Source organism: Martes martes, assembly GCF_963455335.1.
Source record: "Martes martes genome assembly, chromosome: 12".
NCBI lineage: Eukaryota > Metazoa > Chordata > Mammalia > Carnivora > Mustelidae > Martes > Martes martes.
In genome coordinates, this window is record NC_137900.1 from 66,183,646 (window position 1) to 66,207,282 (window position 23,637).

The 23,637-nt window shown below is 39.3% G+C and overlaps 1 protein-coding gene across 1 annotated transcript in view; it reads left to right on the forward strand.

Annotated features, from left to right (window-relative positions):
• Nucleotides 1-11,861: 11,861 nt before the first annotated feature.
• The window catches only part of PLPPR1 (phospholipid phosphatase related 1), a gene marked incomplete at both ends in the record, with an annotated part of 107,763 nt that continues 95,987 nt past the window's right edge, over nucleotides 11,862-23,637 (forward strand). The window contains one exon of the mRNA XM_080820001.1: nucleotides 11,862-11,924. Within this exon, the coding sequence (XP_080676127.1) occupies nucleotides 11,862-11,924 (63 nt within the window). The remainder of the gene's footprint in view (nucleotides 11,925-23,637) is intronic.

Genomic DNA, 23,637 nt, shown 5'->3' on the forward strand with positions numbered 1-23,637 from the left:
GACCATAAAGGGTTGTCTAATATCCTGGAAACACCACACCCCAAAAAGACTTCCCTGTGCTTCTTTAGAATTCTAGTCTATAGGAGCATTTCTTCTCTTCTCCAAGAAGTCTGCACTTTGGTCTTGATCTTCTTCTTTTCTCTCCACTTAATTAGTGATGCCATTGGTTGGATCATTAGAAACCACTGTAGCCCAGGAGATGCGAACCAGAACAGAATTCAAAGAGGAATGTTGAGGAACCAGTGACTAGGAAGTCTGAAAGGGCACTCTGGTCCCTCTGACCCTAATATTTAACAAATTCCCTTCTAGGCTACTGTAGAGAGGCCCACATACCAACATACCAACAGGGGCTCCTATTTCCCTCTCCTTCCTAATCATCTGAAAAGTCTAAAACCTGGATGGAAGCCAGCTCTTGCATGGTTCTAATCCCATCTCAACTAGAAGACAGTGGTCTCTAACAGCTCTTTCTAACTCCAGCGTTCACCCACCACTGTCCGTCTCACATTCTATAAGCCAAAGGGTATGTGAAGACTCTAAAATCTTCAGCTTGACATTCAGCAACCCAGCCCCAATCTTCTAGCTCTGCCCAGTGCTATTTTCTTGTGACTCCTATGTGTTGGCCAAACTTGTTTAACCATAATTCCATACCATGGGTATGGTTTGAGCTGTCCTGCTCCATACTTAGCTCATTTTGATGTCTGGAAATATATCTCCTAGGTCTGTTCATAATTTACCTGTCCTCACAGACACACCGCAAATATCCTCCATGGAAATATCCTCCATGGAAATAAATTAAAAAAATTTATTTATTTATTTGACAGAGAGAGAAATCACAAGTAGGCAGAGAGGCAGACAGAGAGAGGTGGGGAAGCGGGCTCCCTGCCGAGCAGAGAGCCTGATGCGGGGCTCGATCCCAGGACCCTGAGATCATGACCTGAGCTGAAGGCAGAGGCTTAACCCACTGAGCCACCCAGGCACCCAATAATTTCTCTCTTTTTTTTTAAAGATTTTATTTATTCATTTATTTGACAGACAGAGATCACAAGTAGACAGAGAGGCAGGCAGAGAGAGAGAGAGGAGGAAGCAGGCTCCCTGCTGAGCAGAGGGGCTCCCTGACGCGGGGCTCGATTCCAAGACCCTGGGATCATGACCTGAGCCGAAGGCAGAGGCTTTAACCCACTGAGCCACCCAGGCGCCCTGTAATTTCTCATTTTTAATAGACTCTGAATTTGTCTGCATTTATACTCTTTCGAGGTTTGAGCTACCTGCTCATATTTACATCACACAAAGCCTAAGGGCCTGTAGTTAGTAGGTACTTAATAAAGCCTTAATAAAGCCTATTAATAAAGTGAATGGACAAAATGACACCTTCTTCTCAATGCCTGTCTTCAAAAGAGTTCTATAAAAGGCATTATGCTACTAGGAATACCAGAGCTTTTCTAAAATATGGCCCATTTTAGAATAGACTTTAACCTAGTACAAGTTCATCTTAAGCCTTATCAATGGGCATTTTTCACTGGAATAATGGAAAGGTCTATTGCGAGAGACCATAGTAACACAATTCTTTGCCTTTAGCATAGTTAGTCTTATAACATAGACCAGGGTGACAACATCACTATCAATCTTGTTACGGATAACTGCACTTACATTTTAAATTATATTTGAAATTTTATAACCGGAGCCAGATATAAGAGAATACAAACACTTAAGTTTAAGAATCACATTCACTACTTTTCAGTTAAGAACAATCGCAACATATTCTCCACCTGTTTTTTCCCCCAGACTTTAAGCTGAGCACAACCTTTCCTGGAACTTTCCTGATGCCCAAACCCACGCGAGTGTGTGTGTGTGTGTGTGTGTGTGTGTGTGTGTGTGTGTGTGTTTGCGTACACACTTGTCCCTGTGTACATACTTTTGTCTTTGCTCCTGGGCTTCAAAATTTCTGTTTAACTAAACATCAAATCTTATTTCCTTCCAACCTTTGATTTCATTGAAGAAAATATTAACTCACTACTTTATAATTAAGAAAAGCTCTTTATGCCCTGCTATTTTTGTCAGCTATTTTTTTTTTCTGGCGAAAAATTAGGGGTAAGCAATAACAACATTTTTAAAAGAAATGAGAACAACCCCCTGCTTGTCTGGGAATTGTTTTCCTATTAAGCAGTTTTCCTGGTGGTAGCCCGTAAGGTGATCCAGGGTACCCCTTCCAATCAACCATTTAGACATTAGCGTGCTCTCTGCTTTCCTCCCAACTGCTTCAGGTCACCCGCTGAGCTCTGTACTTGACATCACCCTTGTGCTCCTTGTTATTTGTAAAAGCCTAGTCTCTAACAGAGATGGTTTGCTTCTAGGTGGACTTTGGCTCCCTCTCTTTTCAATTCAACTTTTAACTTTTGTGATATTTAATTAAGGCATACACCTTTAAAGCAGCAGTCTAAAGTGATTTTATTTTCAAGTGGGTTTTTTTTTAAACAACCAAAGACTCAGACGTAGAATTCAGTGGAATAATTTCCCACTTTCCATTTTACATGTTGAGATGTTTTCTTGTTTACATTTTGATTTCTAGGACTTCAAAATCACTATTTTTCTTGTTCTTTGGGAATAGGTATAGTGAGTCTTAACGAGTTAGTGGGAGAAAGGGATTGACCCAAAACCTGCAGTAGTACCATATTGCTGAGTTCATGCAAAACCTAAAAAGGATTGACCCAAGACCTATTTAGGATGAGGAGCTAAAGAACTGACCCCAGGCAGATGTGAAATCCATCACGGGATCTGGGCAGTTTGGGCACATAGTCAGTGTTAATATTTACTGTGCAGCCGTGTGCCATGTCCCATACAAGGTACTAAGGTTACAGTTGAGCAAGACCAGCAAACATGGCCTTGGGCACATGAAGCAAAGCTGATCAACAGTCTAGAGAAGGGACAGACATAAAAGAATTGCCCAATAAAGTACGTAATAGAACCGAACCGATCAGGGCAGTTAAGGAAACGTTCCCATTGAAAATGGCATTTAATTAATTAAATCTGAAGGAGGGGCAGACATTTACTAGGCAAATATGGAAGAAGGAAGAGTGCTCTGTGAGGCAGTGTGTAAGGAGACCCAGAGGTGAGAAAGGGCTCGGCATGTGGCAGAAACGGAGTGACTGGAGTGTAGAAAGGCTAGGGGTGGGCACAGGGTGGAGATTGTTGCAAAATGGGACTGGAGAGGTTTGAAAGAATCAAAAGGCTAGAGCAAGCTGAGAAATCAGCCAGGCAGCCTCCGCTTCAGTTGTGAGAGGTCCAGCAGCAGAGAACCCTACATGTCCAATGATACTCTGGCGACAAGGGGGCAGCGGCTGTCTTGCAGACTATCCATTCAGGCATATGGCTGAAGTGTGAACCAGGCATCCTGGCAGGTTCAGAGGACCCACGACCCACCAAGATAAATGGGGCAACTGAGTCACTGAGTGAGGTCCAGGCAGGAATGCAGGCCTGGAGAGAGACTGAGGTACGAGGAGGGTGAGTCATCAGATTTAAGCAGTAGGGACAAAGTTGACGACTGGTCATAAGGACCAGGCCATGTAGCATGGGAGCCCAGAGGGAACCTGGAATTATTCCTGGGTCTGAAAAGTTATCAAGAACAGTGTGGGGGCCCAGGTATTTTGTAAAGATTTGACTCTCATCTAGATTTCCCTGGTTTGTGGGTTTTATGCACTTTGTATCTCCCTGCCTTATTATGGGCTAGTTCAAGGGCTGGACTGTGGCTCTAGCTGGGAGACATTGTGCGGGGAAGAGACTGGAGGGAGAAGGGAGTGCCAAAGCCACTCTCCTATTATGTAGGGACTTTACATTGTCACTCCTCACAAGCTTTGAAAAGCATCTCTAAAATTGAACAGAGTAAAGAATTTCTCTTGAAAGCCTAGGAAGTGCATTCCTAAATCACATACCATCTTAGGATGAAATCTGTTTTATACTCACCTACAACCCATTCAGTTTGTTCCTATCCCTTCATATCTTTGTTGCTCTAAAAAGAAAGAGAAGGAGGAGATGGTAGAGGGGGAAGGGGAAAGAGAAAGAACTGAAAGAAAATAAATAGGTTTTCCAGCTTTGGGAAATTAAATGCAAACTGTGATCCTGGTTGGAGATAATGTACTGAATAGAAATGATCCAGAACAGTGAGGGGTAGTTCAGTGCCACCAAGGAAGTTAATGACTTTTTTAACATGTGTTAAAGATGAGCTGGATTGGGGGAAATTCTCACAACTCACTGTTTCTAACCCCTTAATTTCTCCTCTTCTGCATCCGCCCTTACCTCTCATTAAGAGTTGGGTTACAGGGGTGCCTGGGTGGCTCAGTTGGTTAAGCTGCTGCCTTCGGCTCAGGTCATGATCCCAGTGTCCTGGGATCGAGTCCTGCATCCGGCTCTCTGCTCAGCAGGAAGCCTGCTTCTCCCCACCCCCCCTTCCTCTCTGCCTACTTGTGATCTCTGTGACTGTCAAATAAATAAATAAAATCTTTAAAAAAAAAAAAGAGTTGGGTTACATACAATTATTTCTATGTATTTTCCTATTTTTCTCCCTTTGTAAACAAACTTAATCTTATTTTAATCTTACACAAACCTAGTTTTGAGGAATCTCTAGAAAGTTCCACTATGTTCAATGTGGTAAAACTCATGTCCGAGATACCTTTGACATGACCTGAGTTACAGATTGTGCTGGCACGTATTCTTGGCTCTGTGACCCCTGATATCTGGGGAAAGCCTACCACTCAGTGGCGTAGGCTCTCAATAAATATTAGTATTCTGTAACAGACAAATGAAAGAAAGGAAAAAAAAAACCAATAATACTCTACAAGGAATACTTGCGATTCCTGGATGAGAAATGTTTTCATACTGGTTATTAATTAACCAACACTGAAGTCCCTCTACTTGCTGTCTAGCGAATTGGGAGTCTGTCTTTGTGGGAACAGAAAGTATTCTTGGCCATGTATGAGCCCTGGTGATTATTTGTTCTAATCCCTCTGGATGGTTTCTCTTGGACCTTGGGTACTTTCCATTCATGCTCACCGGAAGTCTGCTAAAGACTTAAAAGGGACCCTCTGCAGAGCAACTGGCTCTCTCTCTGCACTATTCTCTTCTCTGTCCTCTGCTTGTGAACTCCAGTTGCCTGGGCTCCCTCTCATTCTCATCTCTGCCTATTCAGGGAGACCACTGGCCGCTTTTCTAGGTTCCTCTTCTCCACCATGGCCTGAAGACTCTCCAGGCAATAAGCTAGAGCAGTCATAGGGCTCACCTCTGTTCTCATCTTTTAGGGATCACTGCCCTGTATTGCCCTATGTCCAATGCCTTGAATATGATTGTCTATTTATTTTTGTCTGTATGTTTTAGTTGTCAGGTGTGAAATCCAGTCTCAGTTGCTTTCTCTTAGCTGGAAACAAAATCCCTCCAGAACTATTTTAAGGTTGTTTAAGCTTGTTTTCAACACTCCTTTTTTGAGATCCCACACCATATGGTAATAAGCAAAAAAAAAAAAAAAAAAAAAAAATAGAAAATTCCTCTGTTGGGTACTAAGCAGGAATAGGTTTGTCCCCTTTGGCAAAACTATGTCCTTTATCCCAGGTGAAGCAAGTTCCTCATCAGCTAAAAAATTCTCATGTTCTAGGAGCTCTGCAGTCAAGTCTCCTAAATTAGTGTTTCTCTCCCAGAGGCCATCACTCCCCATACTTTACTCTCCTCTGGAAGGGGATATCTGGCAATGTCCGTAAACTTTTTTGTTGTCAATCACTGGGGAAGGGGGTTGCTACTGTTGGCATCTCACGGCTGGAAGCCAGGGATGTAACTAAACATGTTGACTAAACAATGCTCAGGGCAGCCCTGCACAACAAAGAATTATCTGACCTACAATATCAATATTGACAGGGTTCACAAACACTGTCCTAAATAATTGTGTCCTCAGAGTGAAGAATTCTTGGCTTCCTCAGAAGGGTACGATTTTTGGTGTCCTTATTGTTGTTGGCTATGTGAACTCCATTAATTCACATTATCCTCACTTTGATGGGAGCCATGACATTTTTTAGCAAAATTAGCCCAAAATGGTCTCTGTCAAAAGAGAAAGCTCTCACTTCCCTAAAATAATAGACTCTAGGCTACTGAGAATGACCACAGGCTATGTCTTTGGTCCCTGGCCACTGGCAATTTTAGATTCTCATCATAGCTAGGCAGAAAGGCCCACTGAGTCATGGTGCCTATTTCTCAAGGACATTTTTTGTCTTTTGTAACTTCCTTGCCTGGTCAGCTGGAGCCAATTTTGCAAACCTTAAAAGTCAAGTTTATCCCCATCTGACTGTGACCATGTTCCATCACCATCCACTTTCAGAATCACTAAAACAGATACTCTGTAATCAGTAATTATTTTTGTATTTGTCCTGGGTTGATTAGGAATTGTAACACTTCTCATAAACAAGAGGAAATTACATGGAAAAACCAGTGGAAACATATGAGAAGGCATTGATCCCTTCATTGGAAAACTCTGATTTATGATCTACTTAGCTGCCTAGAAATAGGAACCCTGTCTGAATGTATTACCAGGACACAGTGTTGTCTGTCAATATTCCCCTTTTCCCGTATGTTCCTATCTGATATGGAAATGGGCCATCTTGTATTTCTTGTTCTTGAGGTACTCTGCTGGCAACAGTTTGTCATAATACAGAGTTACATGTACATACATTTTGGTAGCTCATCCTGGTTTTCATACATTTGACCCGGTCTTTGTTTTTAGTTTCTCAAACCTGTTAGGCTGATTCATATCTTTGGAAACTTTGCTCCTGCTGCTCCCTTTAGCTTAAATGCTTCTCTTATCCTCCTACGTTTATTTTAATCAACTTGAACAGCCGTCTCTTCTAGGAAATCTTTCCTTAACTTGTCTCAACTAGGGCTGGATTATTAGTTCTTTGGACTCTAAGCAAGTTTCCTCTGGAAACCTCTTTCTCTATTTAAAAAAAAATTTTAATTTCTATTTTACAATTAGATGGTATAAAACTGAATTTAATAATATATATTATTTTTTTTTCTGACTACAAGTCCATTTGCTGGTTTTAGAAGAAATTAAAATCTTTGCACAAGCCCCTAAAAGTATTGTGGATCCTAGGTGCCATGACTACTGTGCCTAATGTACAAAAATTAATGTATATTATAACTAATGTATAAGAGACCCCTGATCCCATGAGTTAGAATTGATTATTCATTTGTGCTGCCATTATCTCTCTTATTTCCTTTTTTTTTTTTTTTTTTTTTTGAGAGGGAGTGTGAGAGCTTATGTGTATGAGTAGGGGAGAAGCATGTGACACTCCTTCAAAAGATTCTGATGACTTCTGCTTCAGGGAGCATGGAATAAGATGTACTTTTCACCGTTCTCACTAAAAACAACTGGAAATCTTAGATGTTATATATAAAACAGACATAAGGGGGCGTCTGGGTGGTTCAGTTGATTAAGTGACTGCCTTTGGCTCCTGGAGTCCCCAGACCAGGATGGCGTCCCACATGAGGCTCCCTGCTCAGGAGAGAGTCTGCTTCTTCCTCTGACCCTCTCCCCTCTCATGCTCTCTCTCTCTCAAGTAAATAAATAAAATCTTTTTAAAATAAATTAATAAATAAATAAATATAAATTTAAAAAATAAAACAGACATAAGGAAATAGAGAGGTAGAAGGAAAAGGTAGACAGTCTAGGGATCTCAGCATGCAAGAAACAACACAATAGTGAGTTCCCAGGATTTTCTTTTTGCCTCCTCTCTGACTGGATGTTGGGGACTCTGGCAACTGTGAGAACACCAGTACTCGCAGACAAAATAGTCCCAAGCAAAACTCTAGCCAAGGGGTCAAGAAAACAGCAGCCTAGGAAGCCAAAAACTTTCAGAAAAAAACCCTTGATTCCAGCTGAATACCACAGGAAAAAGTTACAGTCTCATCTCTACTGCTGGGCTGGTGAAGGCCAAGGGCAGATCTTGGACTTCTACCTTAGGAGTCTGGGGGAGCCTCCTTATAGCCTGCTATGAGGGTCATGTCAGAGAAGGCCAAGGGGGAGCCAGAAATTTATTTCATGCTGGACAGTAATGAGTAGTCTCCCTACTTCCCAGTATCAGGGAAGAACATGTGGAGAGCCTGGACTTTCATCCCTACCAGGCAGTACTGAGACAGCCCTACTTCCCCCTCACGGGGGTGGTATCAGAGAGGGCTAGTGGAAAGTCAGCAATCACAAGGCCACCTTCCCACAGTGTCCACAGAGGCCACGTGGGGAGCTCTAAAGAAAGAGGTACCTCTCCCCTTCCCAGCCAGGACATCAGTGGAGCCCTCCTTGAGGCCCTGAATTCCATTTCTGTCTAGCAAAGGGGCCCCTCCTCAACCAGGCATCACAGAAGACCAAGTAAAGGACCTGGACTTCCTCCTTCACATGACAGTAACGAGGGGATATTCCCCATACCTCGTGGAGGAATAGCAGAGGAAGTATGATAAAAACACAAGGTCTAAACAAAATCTTAAGACTTCTAATGTAACAATCCAAGGTTTCCATCCAAAATCACTCTTCATACCAAGAACAGGGAAGGTCTCAAATTAAATAAGAGCAACAAACACCAATACCCAGAGGACATAGATGCTAGAATTAACTGACAAGAATTTTTAAGCAGTCATCATAAAAATTCTTCAATAAACAATTATAAATATGCCGAAGCAAATGAAAAAATAATCTCAGCAAAAAAATAGATAATGTAAAGAAAAAGCAAATGGAAATTTTAGAGTTAAAAAATACAATTGAAATAAAAAACTCAGTAGGTGGACATAGCTCAATGCCATCATGAAGACTGACAGAGGAAAGAATTCGTGAACTTGAAGATAGTATAGTAGAAAATACCTAATATGAAAAACAGAGAAAAGAGACTGAGGGGGGAAAAATTAGTCTCAGAGATATGATGGACTAAAACAAAAGATATAATATTCATGTCATTGGAATCCCAGGAAATAAGAGAGCATGTTGAAAAGTATTCCAGGAATAAGAGCTGAAAATTTTCCCAACCTTGGGAAAAAACATAAACCCAAAGATTCAAGTAGTGAGAAATCTCCAAGCAGAATAAACCAAAGACTCTATGACTCTATGCCAAGACACATTAATAGTCAAAAGACAAAATACATATCTGATAAGAGATTTGTATTCAGAATATAAAAGAACCCTTGTACCTTGAAAGTAATAAGATAAAAAAGCCAATCAAAAAAACTGAAAGATTTGAATATATGCTTCACAAAAGAAGATATAAGAATAACTAATAAGCATATGAAAAGATGCTCAATATCATTTGTTATTATGAAATGAAAACCACAATGAGATATCATCTCATAACCACTAGAGTGACTATAATAAAAGAGATGGGCAATAAAAATGTTAGGATGTGGAGAAATGGGAGTTCTCCTACGGTGCTGGTATCAATGTAAAATGACACAACCACTTTGGAAAACACTTTTGCAGTTCACTTTAACACAATTTAGTGTATGACCCAGCAATTATACTCTTGATATCTAACCGTGAGAAATGAAAACATATAGCTACGTAAGACTTACACACAGATGTTTTCAGCATCATGACCCACAACATTGGACACTACCTAATATTGGATTCAGCAAAAATCGGAAACAATCTACATTTCCACCAATTGGGTGAAGATGCTAGGGATATACAATGGAATACTATTAAGCAATAAAGTGGGGAAAATTACTGATACGTGTACTATGCCATGAATAAACCTCAAAAGCATTGTGCTAAGTCAAGGAATTCAGGTCAAGAAACTAGATATTGTATAATTCTATTTATTTGAATCCAGAAAAGGCAAACGTATAGAGACAGAAAGTAAATTAGTGGTTGACTTGCTGGAGGAGTGGTAGGGTGGTCAGGGAGCTGATGGTGAGGAAGAGGATTCTTTTTGGGGTGAGAAAAAGTGCTAAAATTGTTTTATTGTGACAATTGCACAGCTTGGTAAATTAACTAAAATAACGTTGAATTGTATACTTGAGATGGGTGAATTATATGTAAAGTATGCCTCAATATAGTTAATGATCATATGTGTATGTATAAAATCTCTGTATGCATGTAAAAAGCTAGGTTGTATTTTGGGCCAGAAGAGTGAAGATAGAAGAGAATTTTATATGATACCTCAAAGCTTGTCTTTTAGTCTCCATTTCATTGCTACTTTTTATTAATCATCTGGAGAAACCATCTAAAATACTAGGTGTCTGATGCTTTTTCTTGTTCTGGTGCCCATGCTTATTTTGAGGAGATTAAAAGTTAATTTTCTTTTCCAATATATGGCACCGTATTTAGTTGATGCAAACAGAAGGACTCTAAGTCATAAACGCTGATAAGTAAATTCTCAGACATTTGGGTTAAGTGAGGGTAAAACATAAAGGAGTGGTTGCCAGATCAACTCAATGTGTACCGCACATATGGATTCTTTTCTAATTATAAAAAAAATTAATTCTCCCTAAATCCCCAAATAAAATGGAGATATAGATTTATTATGGGTATTATTTCATAACTGATAATATCCAATTTTAATTGAAAAAATTAAGTTGCCTAAAACTTAAATAATACAAATACTGTGATTGGTGTGGACTTAATACCACACATAAATGTTAGGTTTCATCAGAAAAAGCTTTAATCAAGTGAGAAACTTGTATCCGAAAAAGAGAAGGAAATGTGAAGTTTCATTCTAGAAAAGGTAAAGAGGATTTAAAGCTAAAATTAAGTTAAAACCATCAGTTCATGACTTTTAAGGAAAGAGCATTTGGCCATTTACATGGACTGGCAGTCCCTGTGTCGCTCCTCACACCACAGCCGGTAACAACTACGAGGAAGGATGACATGGGAACAGAACAGACAAAAAATGATAACTATCAAGATCAGATACTGGAGACCCAGTAAGTGCTACCTTAGATAGAGAATAAAATGTGTATTGGAAAATTCTTTTCATCTGGCCTTGGAAGTTTTATAAAAGTCTAAAACCTTTACTTGGTTGTTCAGTTAATTTTTATTCTTCTTAAAAAAAAAATCTAAAGCAGGAATATTTTTGGTTCAAAGTCAGACAGATATTCTAACAAATACTTAAAATAATCCTCTGTTGCCTAGCTACTCCATTCTTGTAAAGTGAGAGATTTTATTATGGTGTCAGTGTTTTGTGGTTGGGACACACGCGCGCACACACACACACACACACACACACACAGAGCTGAGGGAACTCAGCAAGAGGGATCAGTGATGTATTAATCCAAAATTGTTAATAGCTGTATAGTCAAGGGAGCAAGGGCACAGAGTAGAGTAGGCAGAGAAAGAAGCCAGGATTAGTGCCTCAATACTAAATGTCAGCTCCAAAGGCAGAGGCAAGGGCAGAAACAAACAAAATAGGCAAATTAAAGAATCAGGCACAGACCAAGGAGATCCATGCAGGATGGACAACAGATGTATTGTAGCAGAAACTGCCTTTTGTGGCATGAGGGCAGTCTACTGGGGTAGAGCACCATGCAGTTCCAAACAATTAGAATTCTGTCCATAGAGTAGACATAGCTTTGTGCATAGGCAGCTTCCTACCTGTCATTTAGACTCTAAGACTGTTCATGGCTAGTATTTATATTTCTTTTCCCTAGGATGATGACTACTCTGTCTAGACTGTATTATAGATCGCTATTTGCATTGTTTATCCACAGCTTGTTTATCTGGAGGGCAGCTAATATTTTTACGTAAAGACCCAAGGAACTGTTAAACACGTGGTTCTTACACCATGTTACCTATTTCTTTTGCAGCCTGGAGACAGTTGCAGAGGGTGCCATCTTGCTACATGGTGTAAGAAATGGCTGTAGGAAACAACACTCAACGAAGTTATTCCATCATCCCGTGTTTTATATTTGTCGAGGTATGTGTACTTCTTGCCTTTATGGACAAATTGGAATAATAGTTTTGAGGCTGAGAACTTGGGTTATGTTGTAAAGTTATTTGACAAATTTTGATAGCACAAATATTGGTAAAGAATAAATTATGCAAAGTGTTCCTTGAATCGGAAGCCATAGAATAAGAAGGTTTATCTGTGGAGTACAAAATAATTTTGTTTTATTATATCCTTTTTATTTTCAGTGGTGACTTGAATGTATTAATTATGAATGCAGCATTTTAATTAGATCAGTTTTTAAAATAAATATCATATTTCAGGAATCAACAAGCCAGTTGGTTTACAGATGATGTTAGTTGGACTTTTGCCTTGCAGCCCAAATAAAGAAAAGGAAATCTTAGAATTGACTATTTCCACTGGGCACTTTTCTTTAGTGGAGTATTGAGAGCTTACGTAATGTGCAGTTTCTTTTGGTCATGAATGATTTTGTTGAGTTGCTCCAAGTTTGTACCAACAAACAGTTCTCCAGCATCTTCTTGGTTAAACTCCTTACGCCCCTTCCCCACTGTACTTCCCTCTCTATAATGTTTGCTATAGAGGAGACAAAACATGGAAATTTTAGGAAGTCTGGAATGATCTGATGCAAAAGCAGAAAAAGCTAGCTACTCCAGGTTGTCTCAAAATAAGATATCCAAGACCAGCTGTAGCATATTCTTAAGGGATCTTTTTGGCTGAGTGTGGGAGGAACATGCATGTTGATGCACTTAATTACCTATGTGAAAACAATCAACACTTGAGGTAAACCACTAATTATATTAGCAAAATGGTACCTTTAGTACCTATGTGTTTAAACACTTCCTATGAATCAGTGCAACAATATTTTTATCTTCTACCTCTTGTAGTAACCTTAGCTATTTATACAGTCTGTTGGGTAACTTTGAGCATTCTGATTTTTGGCCAAATATATGTTTTGCTGATCCTTGAGTTTCACCTTACAGAAATCCCTTGGTAGTTTAGATGAACAAATAGTACTTGATTTATTTTCTGGTGATATTTGTGAACCTCTTTGTATTGGAGAATTAAGTGGAAATAGGACATTAACTTGGGACAGAGATGTTACTGTTTGAGTCTTACTTAAAGACTCAAACTATGTTGAATCTGAAAGGGTAAACGAAGATCTCCTTTCTCAACAGAAACACATGTTCTTCATACTCTAACTTGACCCTTTAACTTGTTACACCTAATACTCTAACTCCTTTATTCTTGCTTCTAAGGCCAAGAATAACTCCATTCAGACAATAACTATACCTTATGTATATTGTGGGCTCATATTGTTCATATTGAAAGTTTAATGAGGGAAAACGTGTCTCATGCAGCTTATGGGGAAAAGGGAAGAAGGCTGTGGCACCATATCTGTCTTGCAATGTTAAAATCTTTTTTCTTTTGTTGTAAGAAAAATAAATTTATAAAGTAAACTGGGGGAAATTAGAGAATAGGTCATCTGTCATTATCTTTATCGTCCTGGAAGTAATTTTATTTTAAATTTTCCTAAAAACCAAACAAGAACCAAACCTCAAAGTAAGAGGTTTAATTTATTGGTGGAAGGTGTATCTCTGAAAATTTTCAGTCCCCTAACGGGTGAACAATGAGCTAGCTGACTGGTAGAGCAAGCAGAAAGAGACATAAATCTGTCTTTCTCTGCCTTAACCTGGCACAAACATAAATATAAATTTAAAAATCTGGGAAAGGAAAGGTAGTTTATTCTTTTTCTTGTTGCATTGTCGTTCTTATTCTGCATGGAGGCTTAAGGTACATCAGGTGTATAATTTATGATTCAACACTTAACACCTGGTACTCATCACAGGTGCACTCCCTAATATTGCACTATCTGTTAACTAACTGGAATTGAAATAAAAACATTAAAAAAAAAGTGACTTCTCTCAGAAACAGGCAAGAGAAGGAAAAAGAGGAAGGAAGTAAAGCAAAGTAGATCTTAAGAGGGGAGGAGGTACATTTCAAGGTGGCTTTCATGATTTTGCTGTATTTCTTCTGTTAAACACTGTTGTATGGACCCCAATATTCATTGCAGCGTTATTTACAATAGCCACAATATGGTAACAACTCAAGTGTCCACCCATGGGTGAAGGGATAGGGAAATTGTGGAGTGGACACACAATGCAATATTATTCAGCCATTGGAATGAAATCTTGCAATATATGACAATATGGATGGAACTTAAGGGCATTATGCTGAGGGAAATAAGTCTGAGAAGACAAATACTGTATGATCTCTCTTATATGTGGAATTAAAGGAAAAAAACCCCACCAAGTTCATAGATAGAACAGATTAGTAGTTGGTGGGATGGGAAAAATAGGTGAAGGGGGTCAAAAGGTGAAAAAGAAAAAAATTGGGTGGGAAGGGGCAGAGGGAAAAGGAAAGAAAGAATCCTAAGTAGATTCCACACCCAGTGGGGAGCCTGAGGCCAAGCTTGAACTTAGAAACCTGAGATCATGACCTGAGCTGAAATCAAGAGTTGGACGTTTAACTGACTGAACCACCCAGGCACCTCCGATTTTTTTTAATTTTTATTTTTAATATTTATTTGACAGACAGAGATCACAAGTAGGCATAGAGACAGGCAGAGAGAGAGGGGGAAGCAGGCTCCCCGCTGAGCAGAGAGCCTGACGCGGGGCTTGATCCCAGGACCCTGGGATCATGACCTGAGCCCAAGGCAGAGGTTTAACCCACTGAGCCACCCAGGTGCCCCCCAATTTCTTTTTTAATTAAGAAAACATTTTTTAAATATTTCTTCTGAGATTGGGCAACAAAACTTTGAGTAAGATCCAGTTGGAGGTGGGGGGAAAAAACAAAAAACCCCCTACTGTTTACCTATATTATGTCAAGTATTGTTACAGGGATATCGAAAAACTTGGTCAAGAATAACTTGGTTAGGGACGCCTGGGTGGCTCAGTTGGTTAAGCAGCTGCCTTCGGCTCAGGTCATGATCCCAGCGTCCTGGGATCGAGTCCCACATCGGGCTCCTTGCTCGGCAGGGAGCCTGCTTCTCCCTCTGCCTGCCACTCTGTCTGCTTGTGCTCACTCTCGCTCCTCTCTCTCTCTCTGACAAATAAATAAATAAATCTTTAAAAAAAAAAAAAAAAAAGAATAACTTGGTTAAAATATCAATTTGATCAATGAATGTCTTTTCACTATTGCTTCTTAATTATAAAATAATTCAAACAGAGAAAATATAAGAGACACTCCTGTTCCCACCATCAAAACCAAATCTTAAAATTTTGCCATATATGCTTCAAGCATTTTTTTCAGGGAAAATAAAATTTTACAAATAAGACAGAAGTCCTCCCATCCTGGACCTAGAAGGAAATGTATCTGTGAAGTTGGAGACTTTATTGTCCTGCATGATTCTCATCCATATTTTCATATTTTTCCTATATGTCCACATATTCATAATTAGTATCTTAGGGAGATTTTACATAAATGATACTGTATTGAACTTTCCTTTCACAACTTTCTTTTCATTCAGCATTAGGTTTCTGAAATTTGCCCAGATCGGCAATCCATTCCTTTTAAATTGGCATTTTATCTCATTGTGTGAATACACCTAGTGAGGGACAGTTGGCTTTGTTCTTTTTTGTTTTCTTAATACGTATATTACTCTTGCAACTTCCTTTGGTGGAAAAGGTCCTTTTTTCAGTCTCCAGATCCATGTGTGCAAGAGCTTCCCTTGGACTGACACGTAGCAGTGGAATTGCTGGGGTATGATTACATTTTCCAGTTGTTTGCTTCAGTATAAAAACAATATTAGTATTTTTATCTCTGTTTCCTTGAGGAAACTTTGTTAAACTCTTTCTTTCAGGATGTGTGTATTTGTTTTTGCTCAGATAGTTATATCACCTGCAATTAGTAGCAGATTTGTTTCTTCTTTTCTGATGATTATGACTTTTTCTTATCTTTTTGCTTTGGGTAAGACCTCCAATGTAATGTTGGATGGAGGCAGAGGTAAAAGACATCCACGCCTCGTGACTGACTTGAAAGAGACTACATCAGGTGTTCAGCATTAAGCTATAAATATGGACTTTCATTCCTTTTTCTTTTTTTTTCCCTGTTCCCTGCCTTCTAGAGTAGATTACTTTATTTGATTTAATCCCCCCTTTATGTTGTAAATTACAGATTCTATTTCTTTTTTGTTCGTTTCAAGTTTTCATTTTAATTCCTATTAGTTAACATACAGTGTAATAGTTTCAGGAGGAGAATGCAGTGATTCCTGACTTACTTACAAAGCCCAGTGCTCAACACAAATGCCCTTCTTAATTCCTGTCCCCCATTTAATCCATCCCCAGCCCACCTTCCCTCCAGCAACCCTCAGTTTGTTCTCTATAACTAAGTCTCTCTTATGGTTTGCCTGTTATTGTTGTTTTTTTCCCTGTGTTCGTCTGTTTTGTTTCTTAAATTGCACATTTAAGTAAAATCATATGGTATTCATCTTTCTCCCACTCACTTCTATTCTTTTAAAACTTACTCTTCTTTTAAATATATAAACATAACAAACAATAAGATTAACCAAGAGCTCTTGGCTTTTCTTAAACAGTGATGATCTTAAGCCACTTTGAGATCTTGGGTGTCATTCTTGATTTTTGTATCTTCCTTATATTTTTTCACTAATGTTTCAGTTGTGGTTCCTTTGAATTTACCCACATACTCATTTTCTTTGCTCACCATTCCTCCCGTTATTCCTCTCCTTCCCTTTGGGTTTAATTTCTTCCTGGAACTTTCAGCATGGGTCTAGTGAATTGTTAGCATTTGTAATATTTATCTGAGATTGTCCTTATATTATAATTAACCTTGCCTTCCTACATCCTTACCTCCTCCTCTCCCTTGGTCTCTCAATATATTTTGGATCCCCTCTCCTGTCTTCCTGCTTCCTTTTCATTCTTTCTGTCATTTCAGCGACATTTCTCCCCCTTGAGGATCAACAAAAGAGGATTTCCCTCAGGGGAAAACACACTCAAATTGGTGACTGAAGTATAATTTTTTCCCTAAAAATAAGGACATGTGCTAAGATCCCTCAAGCTCCCCTCAATCAGTACCAGTGTACTTTTTTCAAAATATGGAGGTATTTTGGGACTGAGATATCCCTCTCGACAAATCTTTCCAGATACCAGTGGATTCTTCTCAAGACAGTTACATTGCATTCTCTGTAAAATCATGAATAACTCAGTCAAGTCTCTTTCAAATCTATTCATGCTAACAGCAAAACTGTAAATGGAGCTTAGCTTCCTCGACAGACAATATTAAGTACCAGGAGTTTGGACATAATGAATGCAATTGTTGCTTGATATGTACAGATGTGACAGTTTTATCATTTTGACGGTTGCTTGTACTTGAGACTTTTATTGCCTGTTTTTGACAACTCATTTTTCTCAGCTGGAATCTACCAGGTGATTGTTATAAGTGCCAGCCTGCAGATAAATAATATCATGAAGTTTTGCAAGAACTTGCTGGTTCTGAGTGTCTATCTTCTCTGGGGCCAAAAGTGAAGGCATTGCTCATGATCATTTTGGGATGATGAGCCTCTCTTATTTTGTGGGCCTGGGACTTAGTGAGTCTTAGCCTTGCTCTCTGCTATTTACTTGCAGGAGCTAAGATTTAGGAGATCTGACCCCCTTGTCCCTGAGACTCAGATTGCAACAAAGATTTTTGTATTTAAGTCACACCTGGGAATTGCCAAGGAGAAAGTACCAAAAACCATATCCTTAGGCATAGGTAGGGTACAAAGAGAAAATAAGCTGTTATCAAAGGCAGTGGGTTCGAATCTCAGCTCTTCCATTTACTGCTGCTGTAGACTCATATAGCTTCTTTGGACCTCAGCTGCTTCATCTGTGAAATGAAAACAAAAAACAAAAACAAAAAAAAACTTCCTCTTGAGCATTTATTTGAGAAATAAATGAGGTAATGCACCTGAAAGTACTTGCCGAGTAGGAAGTGTTTAATAAATAGTAGCATAAAAATAATCAAAAGTAATAGCTCCTATCCAATATAAAAGACATACAAAACCAACAAAGATGAAAAATAAAACTAACAGTACACACACACAGAGACACCAAAACCTCAGCCTTAGAGAGTTTAATATGGCAGTTTAATCCCCAGATATGCAACATTGCTGGCCTTAAGGGGATGATGTTTTTAGAATATATATTATGATGTTATTAGAGAAGGTTTCAAGCAAAGCAATGAAAGATCCGTTGGTCTTTTAAATTGCAATGGCAAATATAAGTTATAAAGTACTTTCCTGTGCCTTTTCTTATGTAACCCCCACTTTGACTAGCATTTGCCACATGGAACAAAAGGACAATGCTAACATTTAGGTATCTATTATTTTTCACAGTATCAAAATGCCAGTGTTGATTTTAAAAAGAAGACACGGCTGCCATCACCCTTCATCTTTGTCCTCAGACGCTCTTCCCACTGAGTGAGGTTCCTCGGTTCATCAGCATTGAGTTTCTTCAAGTTGGATGTTTGGGGATCAAGGGCCCCATTAAAATAAACCACCATCTGGGGAAGAGAAGTTAGGACTAAGAAACTAGATCTGGTCCTGAAGGACAAAAGATCAAGAGAGGAGGACCGATGGTTCCGGGGGGGAATCAGATGGTTGGACTCCAAGGGAAGGACTAGGAGCTGGGCCTGGGACTCTTCAAGTCCTCTCTTTCTGAAATCATTCCCACCATACCCTCCTCCTATTTTCCTTACTGGTTCTACTCCGTCACTCACCTGCCCTTGCAAAGATAATAAAATACCCAACCTGACCCTGGAGGAAAATCCAAATCTCTAATATGTGTAAGAAAAGATGTGCAGTCTCGCTGGTGATCTAAAAATGGTAATGCTACTAACTATAAAATGCCATGGAAGGACTTTGAATAGGGCAGGGACGCAGTCAGAATGAGAGCCACTTTGCTCATATCCGCATTCTAATGAAATACATAACTCTCTGCATATATCTCAGAATCTAAGTTACCCAGATTTCATTTTTTTTAAATCTGAAAATACTGGTATGACACCATCAAATACACCATATTTGACATTTTCATGGTGTTCTATTACGGAACTGGAGTACTATCAATAGGCTATCAGTATCAATAGAATAATATCGACCCTAGGCAATAGGAACAGGTCTTCACATTTTAAATTTCAGATGAAGAAACCGAGGTCCACAGAAGTTAACAGACTTGCTCAAGGCCACATTGCCAATGGGTGTTAAAGTTGAGATTTTAATTTAACATAAATTTACCTTCTGTCCCTTCCACTGCATCGATGTAGGCATAATGATTGGTCTCCTAGTCACTTAGAAGAAGTGAACTTTCTACAGTGGAGAACTAACCTCGTTAGTGCTGTCTGATAAGTTCAGAGGCCAGAATTCCAAACATACAGTAATGTTGAAATGTGAATTTCCCTTTCTACAATCTGCCATTCTTTCAGAGCTTGAAGAATACTACAGAGGGTCCCTGATTTACAGTGGTTTGGCTTAGGCAGAGTGTGAGATGATCCTATCTCACAGCACATAAAAATATAATTTATAGGAATGCTCACTTACAGGAGCAGGAAGTATAAAACAGCGGTCTGTAGGGAGAGTGGCTTGGCACTGTGCACCAAATCTTCAAGATTTTGTATTCCCCTTGTGACCCCCAAAAGCACACTCTTCATCTATGCTACCGAAGTGATCATGGATGTGACAGATTTTGCTGCAAGATGATTTACTATTAAAATTGTGAATGGTGAAAAAGGAAAGCCCCTATTATTAAACTTACAGGGGGATTTAAAAATTCTTGTCCATTCAAAAAGTATAACACTGCATCCATAAAAATGATATTATAGAAAAGTATTTAATGCCTTGAGGAAACATTCAGAGTAGATAAGGAAATGGGTGAAAGGGGGATGGGTTCAAAACAGTATATAATCAGAGTCTACCTGGGCTTCTCCAGACTGTGAGTGTAGATGAGAGGGACATTATCAGTAAGAACCAAAATCTCACTGTCTAGTGCTCACAGCTGGTCACGGCAGATTCCAGCAGCCCCAGTTTTCCTGGGTAAGCCTGGGATTACCAGCTGTGCTCACGAAGCAGGCTTCCTGCTCTTGTTACCCAGAGAACTAGAGAATTTACATCCAGTCCAGCCAATGCATATTCATTTCCTTAAGCAAAGGCGCCTCATAAAGGTGCCTCACCCTGCCCTTGTTAACACTGTTGACACTGGGGAATGCCGGCCATCAGAGCCGCTGTCCTCTACACTGAGGCTGGAAAGGAGCCCTGCTCTCAAACTCACCATCTCACTTCATCACCAGAGCATTAGTGGGGTGCTGCTAGGTCTTACGTTTTGGGGTACAGCCCTTCTGTTTGCAGGACTCAGACATGAATCCGTGTACTTGTGGAAGGGCCAATACCTACGCGGACATACCTGTCTCTTTGACCCTAACTGGCCTTCTGTTTTCTGCATGCAGATTAATCAGGGAAAATATTTTTTCCTGACTTTGCCTCAGCAACTTCTCAGACATGCCAGGTATGGTAGGGTCATGGCCCTAGGCAGTGAACTTCTAGCCTCATAATCTCTCCGTTCAAATCTGTAGTCCAGATGCAAAATACGATGTCCTTTTGGAAATACGTGTGGGTGTCTATACAGTTGTATGGCCAGAAAACAAAGGGGTATGCAAAAATCAGTGTTCATTTCTGGGCATTGGGATTAAAGGTATATTTTTTGCATGGAACCTATGTACTTTTTCCATCAGGAAAAATTAAATAACTGCTTTTTAAGATTGTGCTAAGTTATTGATGCATGTAGTATAAAGTACAGAATTCTTTATACAAAGATAGAAACTGATTACTACTTCTGTAATTTGAAAACCCCTTATATCCACAAAAAGTCCGAGTCTCACATCATTTCTCAGAGTGGAATTAATTGAAACAATAGTGAGAGTGGCTCTTCCTAACAATTGATTATTTTTTACAACATATACTATGTGGATTTCATGAACACCAAGCTTTAGGGAGCGTTATATAAATAATTATAATCATGCTTTAATTATGGTTTTGTTTAGGAGAATATATTTGAGTACTCTGAATTTCTTCTCTCTGGCTGTAGGTTGATATATGAAATTGTTCATTATGTTAAATAATGATCTTATTTTCAGTTTTAAAACTCTTTTCTATACATCTTTATGGAACTGGCTTTTTCTACTCAACTGGCAGCTCTGGCCAGAGTGTCTTCCCATGGTCCTCAAGCTCTTTTGGTGCATGTTTTATCAGTGGAGTAAATATATGCCCCATTTCCCCCCTTTCCCCCTGCCATGCACCACCACCTAAAACATCTCTCCACACAGTTAATGATAATCATATAAACTCTTAGTGCTAAACAGGGATTTAGATCACTTATGCAAATGTCTCTTGTTTCAGAAAAGATAACTGAGATTCAGAGAGGTTAAGTGACTTGTCTGAGATCACACAGCTGGCTATTGACTGAGTTAGCAAGCAAACCTGTAACTTCCGACCCTGTCATAATCAATAGCAAATTGAATTAGTTATTCATAGCTGAATAATCTCAAAAGCAGAAGCTATAAACATTTGGAAATAATGTTTATACAAGAACAGTTTTCCTCACACATTCACACCTGCTCATCACACCATGTGTTGGAAAAGTATGATCACTCTAGTGTAAGGGTGTCTGATCATTTTGCTCTAATCCATGGTCACTTAGAGTAACCACATTTAAAGTGATTTTTCCAGAATTAGACCTACAAAGTGCTAACCCATCCACACACTCGTTATCTTCTCTTTATGAATAATAGCTTATATTTGAAAAAATGGAACATAGGAAAGTAAAGTCCATCTAAAGCCAAGTAAGAGATTTTTCTTTCCGAGACAATGGTTAGCCCACATGGGATGGCTTCACTAGCACAGTATCTTCACAGTGTAGCCTGAGGACCACCTGCTTTGAAATGATTGGAGTGCTAGTTAAAATTCAGATTCCTGAACCCAGCCACTGATCTTAAGCAGAATGGGGGAGGGAGGTGAAAGATACGCATTTTTCTCAGTTTTTCAGGTCATTCTTATGTACAGTCAAGTTTGACAACTAAATAAAGCCACTTGTACCTCCACACCAATAGACCCGCTTAGCAGATGCTGGCAGTGCCCTGCCCATTTGCCCTTGATCCATCCCAAGGGCACTAGCATACAGTCCTGAACAAACACACAGTTTCTCTGTTGTCTGTCCTCTAGATGAGGCCATTTTCTGCCCATAGACGTATGTTATACCTAACAAGTTGAGGAGGCCATGATTGCCAAGTTACTCCCACTTACCCTTGACCCATGAAGGAGTGAGGGTGGATAAACTGTCCTCAGTGGGACCATTTTGAAAGGAGTTTGATATAGTCTTTGAGAGGTCCCCATCAAGGTAAAAATGCCTTGCCTGTAGTGATAACCTACCCATTAATGTACCTTTATTGGCTTTCCTCCCTTCCCTGGCTTTCATCACCCCACCCCCTACCATCCCCCCCCCACCCCCACTGACTCCCTCCCCCAACTTCCTCCCCCTGCTTCCTTCCTTGTTCCCTTCCCCAATTCCTCGCCTGCTTCCTGAGATCATTTCACAAATACTCTGCTTGCACTGACATCATTGTCTTGAGATCCAATTTGGGAGGTGGGGGGATGCAAACTAAGGCAGAGAATACATACGAAGTAGAAAAACTTTATTCCAAATTAGAGGTTAAGACTTGAAGAATGGAGAGCTAAAAAATTTTTAAAGAGATTTGATGAAGGTAATTTTATTAAATCTGCCCAATTAAAATTGAGTCAATTTAGGCAATTTTTTCCACATTGTCTGCTGTCATTTCTCTGTGGGTTGTTCATCCTTTTCAGAAATCTAACGTGTTCAACATCCTTCCCAAAGGATGTCAATCAGTTGGTATTAAATCCTGCAGCTTTTCCTTGAGGAAAAAAAACTTCAGATTTTCTGGAGATGAATATTAAATTTGTATATACACATGGAATTTAGATAACTTAGGAATTAATTTTCTTCTGATTATAGACAAAAGCTTGGTTAGCCAAAAAAAGGATGGGGGCATTTTAAACATTCATTTTCCCAGGAACTACATGTTATTTCATGAAGAATTTCAACTGTATGTTACTAAAGTATAAGTTCCTCTCACCTAACAGTTGTTGAAATGCATCTTTAGCATCTCCTAAGCCAAACAGTTTGAGGCTGAAATTTGGTGTCTTTCTTTTCAGCTCCAAAGGAAGACAGCATGGTATTTTTGGGAAAGGTTAGGATTTGAGGGTTTGACAAAACATCTGTGTCACCTTCAGCAAATTACTGAACATCTCCAAGTTTCAGTTTTCTCATCTACTGAAGGGTAATAATAATAATAATACCTGCTTCACTAGGTTGTTTTGAGGATTAAATAGCATTTTTAAGGAGCCTAGCACATGGCAGGTAGATCACCACTCATTAGCTCACATGACAACCCAGCTAGAAGCATGCACATGACAAAGCCAGCATTTTATCAGCTCAAGAATGCCCTCAAGGTTTTTTTTTCATATATTTTTATTTAACTTTCTCTGTCCTGTCATTTTTGTTCCGTAAGTGTCTTGAGCTGAAGGAGGTTTATTTATAGAAACCTACATAGCCGCAGTCTCTGACCTGTGAACATTTGTCTGACTTTGGCACAGCCACTAGCT